Below are 10,103 nucleotides of genomic sequence, written 5' to 3'. Positions count from 1 at the left end.
ACCATTCAATGATGCTTTAAACGTCTGCTGAAGTGAGGAGTGAAGAAGAATATATTAAATGATTAAAACAGCAAAGTATTACCAAATTTTTATGCAAATAATTTTTTTTCAATTCAATTTCAATATGTATATTATATCTATGCGCTTATATTTTGCAATCAATCAAATATAGTAAGTAAAATTTTTTGTTAAGGCAAAACTTTCAGATGGGCACCGCATGTATTGGGTGCTTAACCTTGAGTATTTCCCAATTTGAAATATCACTCAAATTCTATACCATAATCTAACTGGCATCTGGTTACCATAAAATCGTATAATGAAACGCTGGCAGCACTCGCAGATCTAATGTTTTCTGTCAGTTGTCAAAAACATCTGTCCACCTGTCACTAGCAACATTTTATGTAGTGAGGCCTTTCGTATTAAAATTTGGAGTTTCGCTAATGGTTAGCGCGCTTTCGGTCATTTAGCACAATCGTGAGTAAAACTCTTTTTCCTAACGGCAAACCGTTTAGCTGACCTACGCATCTGCTCGATTAATTTAGAATCGAAGTCAGGGTCAACGGCGCTTACATAAGATTTCGAACTTGATATTGTTGCAGAACATGAACTCGATTGGTTTCGGATTCTATTCACCTTCGACTGCGGTTTCGATCTTTTTTCCAATTAACGCACTAAAGTGAAGTGACCTTGAGCTTGGTAGATATGCGCCAGCAGGTCGCTGAGCCGGAGGGTGTTTCTCAATGTCCCATTCTCGTCGGAGATGTGTGTCCGGCCATCGACTCCCACACCATTCGCGGCGAGGGAAAAGCACTCGGCCGGCATGAGTAGCGAGTTCCGCGCAAAGTTCACACGTGATGCAAGAATGTATCTTTGTTGATAGCAACTACATATGTTCTAATCGGACGGCTGTTGACGCAACGGTCGGATGACTGTGCTGGATTAGGTTTCGGCGGTTTTATCGTTTGCAGCGGGGTTACGCGATCGATTGAACCACGCTTTCAATTCCAGGCGAGATTAGATAATTTGTGGAAGACTCGTGAAATGGGCAATGTCTGTCTGCTATCCTCCAGATTGAAGGATTGTCATTGGCTGACAAAAAAGCCAACCGCTCTCGTAATATTCATAAGATATCAGTCGATTCGGGGACAGTGAGGCAAAGAATGAATTGTTGAAGCTCGTTCATATTTTTCCTCAGTTTCGAAAAGTACAAATCAAATTCCCCCTCAACTTTGCGGTTTTGTTTCGCTTGATAAGATAAGTTATTTATTCAATGTAATGCAACTAAACCAAGCGATGGCACGGGGGTGTGTTTGGTGAGCGGTGAGTCTTTTGATGTTGCAACGACCCCGGAACATTTTAATGCGAAAAGTGCTCAGCTACAATCTCATTAATGCCCTTCATCCACACATTATTGATTAATTGAAATCATTTCCATTTTCAGTTACCGTAGGCGGTGATGCGTTGCCAGGATTTCGCAGTAAGAACAAGTTCAGCCAAGAATGAAAGCGAAAAAAATATGAAATACTTCTACAAGAAAGGATGACCCGTTAGCAAAAAGAAGAAAGATTAAATTCGCCTTGATTGAGATTTAGGATTCATACGACTTTGGAAGTTTCATAAGGACAAGGACGCTCACCAGGAATATGGACCCCCCTCCGTACATCAAAACCATTGAATGGGACATGATGAACAAAACCAAGTTCTTTCCGTTATCAATATTAAGTTCGTTCACTGTTCGATGCTGTCTCTATCCGTTGACCGTGATAAAAACGCAACTTCAAGTGAGTATCATTATTAGGTTTATATGCAGAAACCGGGAAACATGCTATCATTTAGTTGTCAAGATAAGAAACAACACTGGGCCGCACATATCTTCCCACATTATTATCTCCTAACGCAGCCAGATTGAAGTTGTAACAGCAACCGGGAAGATTTCGCACGAACCTAATTAATGGCTTGTTTCACGCACGTTCGAAAATGAGACATGAAGTCAGTTCTACGGAAAAAGAGAAAGTGCTTCTTGCACATCTCCGCACGATCTACGTCATTTGTTGGCTACGTGCCTCAGTTGACATCAGATATTCACTAAATGCTTATATTCCTTTTCAGTCACGCGTTGTGTTTGTTGTTTACCGAAACACTTGGTACAGAAATAACTTCTGCCCGTCCTTCTGTCAAAGTCAGATTTCACGGTGAGGAATCATTCTGACTGGGGTTAAATCGGAATTAATCCACTTTCGAATAGCAAAAATGTAGGTGTGCTACCGGAACAAATCTTTGATCATTGATAGTGGAGTGTATTGATATTTGGGCGGGTAGTACTGATGAATTCGATTGATCCATGCTGCTTCTGGGGTTGACGCTCCCCGTGAAATTTTTTAATTGCAACCCCTGGGGTTTCTGGAAAGCTGCTACCCCCATTCATCCGTAAATCCTAGGAATTTGAGAATCTTTCGCCATTTTGATTGCAACAACTGGAGGAATATTTGCGTCCTCTCTAATATTGCAAAAAGAATAGCTCAAATTATCCTGAAACGCATCAGGAATACCTCGAAAGCTTGAACGACCGAGGTCAAGCTGATTTCCACTCTGGATTCTCCTGTACCGACCACAACCAACACCCAAAAGGGAGTGCGTGCTGCATCGAAGTAAAATTTCGGGGTAATTGGAGATCTAAAGCTGAGTCACGTAGGGTTGCATCTTGTTGCTGATGTTATTCTTCCGTGCTATTGGCAACAGTTTGAATGTTACGCGGAGGAAGTGGAGGAAGCAAACTGAGTCGGATCGAAGATAATTGCCAACAAGATCCTTAGTCTGACAAGTAATTGCACTCTTCCCATCTACATTAATACACAAAGCAAATGTTTCTGTTGGGGTGGCACTGTATTTACTGTTACTCGACGTATTAATAGCGTTAAGTCCGTCTTTACTAAAAATACTAATAATCGAATAATGGAAATACAGATACCACGAAATCAACATCAAGTTAAAATAATGCCGCACCGTTCTCGCTCTGTTAGTATATGGAGGCAGCGCATGGTAAACCAACGCCACTATTACTCGAAAGCACCTGCCTCTACTGCATCATAGGGGTATGGTCCGAGACAACCTCGAATGAATAGCTGCGTACGGAGCAGGTGCTGATTGATGCACTGATTAGAAGGCTGAAGTGACAGTGGATTGCTCTCCCTATAACAGGGGGCAACAACTCTAACAATGGAATGCAGGGTCCCAGAGTGACCGAAGGGTGGGTCACCCCAAAGACACGTAGCGCAAAACAGTTGAGATGGACTGCAAGCTTTTCGGGAAGACCTGGGAAAAAACCTAAAGCATATTTTAGTGAATCAGCAGCAATGGAGTGTTGACTTCGAGACTTCAGTAATTGGAATCCTCATACTTAATTCTCAAAACTCGTACGAATTAGACATACTATTCTCCATCATCATCATCAACGGCGCAACAACCGGTATCCTGTCTAGGCCTGCCTTAATAAGGAACTCCAGACATCCCGGTTTTGCGCCGCGGTCCACCAATTCCATATCCCTAAGAACTGTCTGCCGCTCCAACTTAGGCAGGGTCTGCCTTGTCTTTTTTCTTCTAGCATATATATTGCTCCTATAGACTTTCCGGGCTGGATCATCCTCATCCATACGGATTAAGTGACCCGCCCGCCGTAACCTATTGAGCCAGATTTTATCCACAGCAAGACGGTCATGGTATCGCTCATAGATTTCGTCGTTATATAGGCTACGAAATCGTCTATCCTCATGTAGGGGCCAAAAATTCATCAGAGGCGTCTTCTCTCGAACGCGGCCAAGAGTTCGCAATTTTTCTTGCTAAGAACCACCCAAGTTTCCGAGGAATACATGAGGACTGGCAAGATCATGGTCTTGTACAGTAAGAGCTTTGGCCCTATGGTGAGACGTTTCGAACGGAACAGTTTTTGTAAGCTGAAATAGACTCTGTTGGCTGCCAACAACCGTGCGCGGATTTCATCATCGTAGCTGTTATCGGTTGTGATTTTCGACCCTAGATAGGAGAAATTATCAACGGTCTCAAAGTTGTATTCTCCTATTTTTTTTCTTCCCGTTTAACCAGTGCGGTTTGATATTGTTGGTTGGTTGGTTTTCGGTGCTGACGTTGCCACCATATACTTTGTCTTATCTTCATTGATGTGCAGTCCAAGATCTCGCCTCAATAGCCGCCTGTTCGATCTGGATGAAGGCAGTTTGTACGTCTCGGGTGGTTCTTCCCATGATGTCGATATCGTCAGTATAGACCAGTAGTTGGGTGGCCTTAAAGAGGATCGTACCTCTTGCATTTACGTCAGCATCACGGATCACTTTTTCGAGGGCCAGGTTAAAGAGGACGCATGATAGGGCATCCCCTTATCTTGGACCGTTGTTGATGTCGAATGGTCTTGAGAGTGATCCTGCTGCTTTTATCTGGCATAGCACATAGGCAGGGTCAACCTAGTCAGTCTTATCAATTTCATCAGGATACCGAATTCTCTCATGGCCGTGTACAGTTTTACCCTGGCTATGTTATCATAGTCGGCTTTAAAGTCGATGAAGAGATGGCCAACTGATGTCCATATTCCAACAGTTTTTCCATTGCTTGCCGCACAGAGAAAATCTGATTTGTTGCTGATTTGCCTGGAGTGAAGCCTCTTTGGTATGGGCCAATGATGTTCTGGTCGTATGGAGCTATCCGGCCTAGCAAAATAATGGAGAATATCCTACAGATGGTACTCAGCAACGTGATACTTCTATAATTGCTGCACTGTGTGATATCTCCCTTTTTATGTATGAGACAGATAATGCCTCTTTGCTAGTCGTCAGGCATTGATTCGCTGTCCCACACTTTGAGCACAAGTTGATGAACCACTTGGTGTAATTGGTCGCCTCCATATTTAACCAATTCGGTTGTAATTCCATCGGCTCCTGGCAGCTTATGATTTCTAAGCCGATGAATTGCACGGATACTTGGGGGTGGCCGTATTTGTCCGTCGTCTTCAGTTGGTGGGAATTCCAACTCGCCGATATTCTGGTAGCTCATCAAAGTACTCAACCCATCGCTCCAATATGCCCATTCTGTTGGAAATCAAATTTCCCTCTTTGTCTCGGCAGCATGAGCATCGAGGTGTATAAGGTTTCATCCTGCTGACTTGTTGGTAAAACTTCCGCGACTGGTGCGGTTGCTCCCTGTACTTTTCCAGTTCACAGACTTGTCGGTTCTCCCAGGCTTCCTGTTTCCGTCTGTGAAGTCGCTTCTCGGCTCGACGGAGTTCGTGATAAATCTCTGCGCGTGCCCGCGTTCTTTGAGAATGCAACATTACTCGAAATGCAGTATTCTTCCGTTCCGTTGCTACCTTACATTCATCATCAAACCAGCTGTTCCGACTTTTTTTGCGGCTGGGGCCAAGTATATTTGTGATCGTATCAATGACAACGTTCTTCAGGTGGTTGTGAAGATCATTTGTTGATGCTTCGTCTCCAGGACCTCTATTGACTGCGGTTATTGCGGTATCCATTTCCCTCTTATAGGTGTTGCGGAGGGCTGTGTTGTGGATGGCTTCGGTATTCACTCTCACCTGATTGTCAGAGGGGATTGTAGATGGTGTCGTAATTCGAGCTCGGAGCACCATGCCAACGAGATAGTGATCCGAGTCTATATTGGCCACCCTATATGTTCTGACATTCATCAAGGCTGAGAGGTGGCGGCGTTCAATCAGCACATGGTCAATTTGGTTGAAAGTGTCCCGTCTAGAGAGGCCCACAGGTACTTCCAACAACCTGTGTGATCCTGCTAATTGAATAATCTGCAGTCCATTACCATTTGTATTTTGGTGTAAGCTATGGGACCAACGTATTGCCTGAATAGGGGCTCCATCCCTACTTGACTGTTGAAATCTCCAAGTATAATTTTGATATCATATCTGGGACAGCCATCGAGCGTTCGTTCTACTGCCTCATAGAAGGTATCCTTCTCCAACTCTTCAGTCTCCTCTGTAGGGGCGTGAACGTTAATGAGGCTTATATTTCTAAACTTGCCTCCCAAGCGCAAAGTGCATAGCCGTTTGCTTATGTTTTCAAAGCCAATAACAGCAGGTTTCATTTTTTGGCTGACTAAGAAACCTACTCCGAGCACATGGTTTACTGGATGGCCACTATAATATATGGTGTAGCGGCTCTTCTCCAGGAAACCGGTCCTTGTCCAACGCATCTCCTGTAACGCTGTTATATCAGCCCTATATTGGGACAGGGTGTCGGCTAGCTGCTCAGCAGCTTCATCTCTGTACAAATCGTTTTTCCTTTGTCGTTGCCGGGTTCGCCGTTGTGTAATCCGTCCAGTGCGAGGCTCCTGTTGTGGCTTTGTAACAAGTTGTTTTCCGTGTAGGGTTGTCAGTCTATCCAACCCCCAACCTGGAGGACTTGTTGGTACAATTTGTCCCGTTTTTAGGCGCGAGAGACTCGCCTTCATCCTTCTCCGTCTGAAGCTTTTTTTTGGAAGTGGAGATAGGGTTTGGTAGTAGAGTTATTGGTGTTGGTTCAGCAGGCGTTTCCCAGGTTTTATGCTCCATCATGGGTACCAATCCACGTTTCGCCCTGGGACCTATACTACTCTTTGACCACTCTTTGGTACGTTGATTTAATTAGTAAACTTTTCGCTACTCATACTCCTCCATTTATAAGTAAGTACAACGGAGGAGTTGAAATTGAAGCTGCTTCAAAGAAATAAATTACATGTTGCAAATCTCATTAACGTACAGTCGATGATCGGATCATGGTTTGTAATTCTTGTTCAGATAGAGATAATGGTTGTTTAATGAACTCCGCGACACGTTCGTTTCCATCTGACAGCGAAGCACGGGAATAATGTCTGCAATGTACGTCATTTATTTATTGGAAATTTCGCAACGAATGGCTCCTTAGGCTGTAAATTTTTGCATCACTCGCGCCAGGTCCCATCGCTTTGAAAAGTAGTTCAAATTGGTCCCCCATCACAGTCGATTGAAAGTAAACTTGACAGTTTTATATTTTGTGAACAACCTCGAAATTTTGTACGAAGGTTCAAATTGGGATCTAATGACTTTTCCTGCCTATCTCGCTATGGGTAATAGAGCATAAGTTGTTCACAATAGAACTCTCTATCTTGTTCATCATCATCATTATTAAACCTACAAAAATTGGAACCTTTGCTTTTTAGAGCCGTCGTATATAGCCTAAACTATTTAATAACTTTATCTAATTATTACTGAAAGCATTTATATCCCGCCTTCAATATCTTTCTCAGAATCTAAAAGCTCGAGATATATAATCGAAAGAGAAGTAAGCTAAACATATTTTTTTCAAAATATAGCGTATCCGGTCGATGAATATTGTCCTGAAGGTTTCAACACCTCTTGGCGCTTTCGGTTGTAAATGTTTAATTTTTTTCAATAGATTCACCCTGCCCTCTGGCCGTTTGGTATTTATAAAAATTTCAGTTGCTGGACTTCAGTCGCAGCGAATAATACATATCCATTAACATATATCCTGCGAATAGGGAGGATTCCGTTAGAGGGAGGCATCGAGTACACCGGATCACTGAGATCTGATTGCAACGGGAAACCGTTTCCCAGCTCATACTCCTATACACACACGTGTGCCAGTGCAGGCCTGGTGAGACACATTCTCCACAATTCTTTCCCAAAGATTCTTACCAAAACGAACTACAAAAACTAATAACTTATCCGTCCCGTATACAATATTCTTCGGGCTCCCGACATTATCTATCTTCAATTGCAACCTTTTCATTAATCAAAATACCATTCTTTTTCCAGGTGCAATTTCGAAATGATCTCTACAAAGGAATGATTGATGCCGGATGCAAAATCTATAAGGCCGAAGGCTTCTCAGGTCTCTATCGTGGATTCTGGATATCATCATTCCAAATTATTTCGGGTGTGTTCTATATTAGTACCTATGAAAACGTTCGTCATTTACTAGGCCAATTGCACACGGGGCCACGAATCAAAGCCCTGGTTGCTGGTGGTTGCGCTTCCCTTGTTGGACAGACAATAATTGTGCCATTCGATGTGATATCGCAACACGTTATGGTGTTGGGAATGGCTGCCCAAGGAAAAGGTGAAGTCAATCCTTTAGGTATAAGATACGATCCGTCTCGTGGTCGTTTACAAATTTCAATCGACATTGCACGACGAATATTGGCTACGGATGGTGTGAAAGGTTTCTATCGAGGCTATGTTGCCAGTTTAATGGCGTACGTACCGAATTCAGCTATGTGGTGGGGATTTTATCATTTGTACCAAGGTAAGTGATTTTGCAGTGGATTGTTGATGCAGCTAAATACAGCAGGTTCCTATTTCTAGATGAGCTTTATAAAATCACACCGCTTTGGGTGCCTCAATTAGCTATACAGGGTGTAGCCGGCAGTTTTGGTGGATTTACGACAACTATCCTCACAAATCCTCTAGATATTCTTCGAGCGAGATTGCAGGTAGATTGCTTTATGCTGATAAGTTTGATTAAAATTAGCTAAATTTAATGAATTTGGAATGGGTTGTCTGGCTTAAAATATAGAGACCGCATATTTTCAGACCCAAATGAAGACATGCAAGTGTATGCACCTAGAAAATCGTGTATATTTATTTTTTCAGGTACAGCGAATTGATTCCATGAAAACAGCATTCCGTGAATTGTGGATGGAGGAAAAGTTGAATATTTTTTGTAAAGGCTTAACTGCTCGTCTTGTTCAGTCCGCTGCCCAATCGTTTAGTATAATTCTGGGATACGAAACCATCAAGAGAATATCCGTAAATGAACAGTACAAGCATTTGGTGCGGTGGTAGCGCTAGTTCTCAACTTCATTGTTTGCACAAAGAAACAGATTATCCAAAACAAAATACAATAATAAAGAGGGGACTTTTACTATTTTACATAACCTGCTGTGTACTCATTTTGGAAGAAATATTAATCGAAAACCTCCGTTTTTACGACCTGTAGCGCAGAAGAGTTAGTCAATGTTTGATAAAAGTGTACTTCACTCTCTGTCATGTTGGGATCAGGAAAAAATCCGGAAAGGATTTCTCTATCCGAAGCGTACTAAACAAATTTCCTAGTTAAAGTAGAGAAACTTTTGTATAAACCATTAACATCCACCAAAGATTGAACAATGTTTCAGTAAAAGTAAGTCAATAAACAGAACAATAATGCTAAGATGAACAATCCAACATTATCATAAAACCTCTTGCCTGAGAACGATTGTTAGTTATACATAGGATCAATGACGAAAAGGAATTATTTATTTACTCGCTTCACTTTTATATTTACGCAAATTGTTTTATATTTTTTAAGAAATCGAAGGCGACATATTTATTTTCTTATAGTAACTTATTTTTCTCGGCAAAGCTGGTATAGTGTATGACCTAGGAGTTAAGTAGAGTTAAATAAATATCAAAGACGACAAATATTTGTGTAGAAATTCATTGAGATTCTTCATTTACATTTGTAAGAATGTAATGACGAAGTTGTTTAGAATGCATGGTCGCGAAGAGCGACACGTTAAGATGATTTATGTGATTCAACAAACATTTAAGCCGCAACTGTAAATAGTACATTTCACATTAAAGACAAATTAAAGAGAACTTTCTGGTTTTATATTATTCTTACGCATCCTCGTTATAATGTGTTGTTGAGATAAGAATAGCCTGCAGGTGAAAGTGTAAGTTTCTGAAGTATTCCCTTAGAACAAGGTTGTCATGTCCAAACATAACAATCTGCAAAATCTTCGAGTGCCTTATATTCGTACCCGTTCCTCTTCTAAGTGTAACCTTGCGATGTTTCTAGCGATTAAATGATGTCAAATAATTAGATGATTTTTGTTTTTTCGCTAGTCTTATGACGTGTAGCACTTGTGCAGGGAACAAGTAGTTCCCGAAGTATCGGTATATGCGATAAATAATACTAGAGGAATAGCAAAAATTAAAAATTATTTCATATAACCGCTCCCCTTTTTAAAATTCAGACGTTTTACTTCAAAACACGGACTTATTAGCAATTCTACCCATGACCCCCGCACAAGCAAAAAGTGGCTTTCCA

The 10,103-nt window shown here is 41.7% G+C and overlaps 1 protein-coding gene across 2 annotated transcripts; it reads left to right on the top strand.

The window, feature by feature from the left end:
- Positions 1 to 328: 328 nt before the first annotated feature.
- On the top strand, positions 329 to 9,649 carry LOC119652466 (solute carrier family 25 member 44). 2 transcript variants are annotated; one of them, XM_038056632.1, is made up of 5 exons: positions 329 to 474; positions 1,442 to 1,781; positions 7,826 to 8,315; positions 8,375 to 8,502; positions 8,663 to 9,649. In XM_038056632.1, exons 2-5 carry the CDS (start codon positions 1,644 to 1,646, stop codon positions 8,852 to 8,854), a joined length of 948 nt encoding a protein of 315 aa, XP_037912560.1. In that variant the 5' UTR covers positions 329 to 474; positions 1,442 to 1,643; the 3' UTR covers positions 8,855 to 9,649. The 2 variants fall into 2 exon arrangements, with proteins under 2 accessions (XP_037912560.1, XP_037912561.1); XM_038056633.1 differs by lacking the exon at positions 329 to 474 and adding an exon at positions 736 to 1,320.
- The last annotated feature ends 454 nt before the right edge of the window (positions 9,650 to 10,103 follow it).

This window comes from Hermetia illucens, chromosome 3, assembly GCF_905115235.1.
Source record: "Hermetia illucens chromosome 3, iHerIll2.2.curated.20191125, whole genome shotgun sequence".
Taxonomy (NCBI): domain Eukaryota; kingdom Metazoa; phylum Arthropoda; class Insecta; order Diptera; family Stratiomyidae; genus Hermetia; species Hermetia illucens.
Note: the sequence above shows the minus strand (reverse complement) of the source record. Positions and strands in the feature narration are given on the sequence as shown.

Excerpts from the sequence above, each read along its gene's own strand:
- LOC119652466 (XM_038056632.1), top strand. The coding sequence starts at position 1,644 with ATGGACCCCCCTCCGTACATCAAAACCATTGAATGGGACATGATGAAC. Across the intron at positions 1,782-7,825 it reads TGATAAAAACGCAACTTCAA|GTGCAATTTCGAAATGATCT; the intron begins GTGAGTATCATT and ends TTCTTTTTCCAG. Across the intron at positions 8,316-8,374 it reads ATTTTATCATTTGTACCAAG|ATGAGCTTTATAAAATCACA; the intron begins GTAAGTGATTTT and ends TCCTATTTCTAG.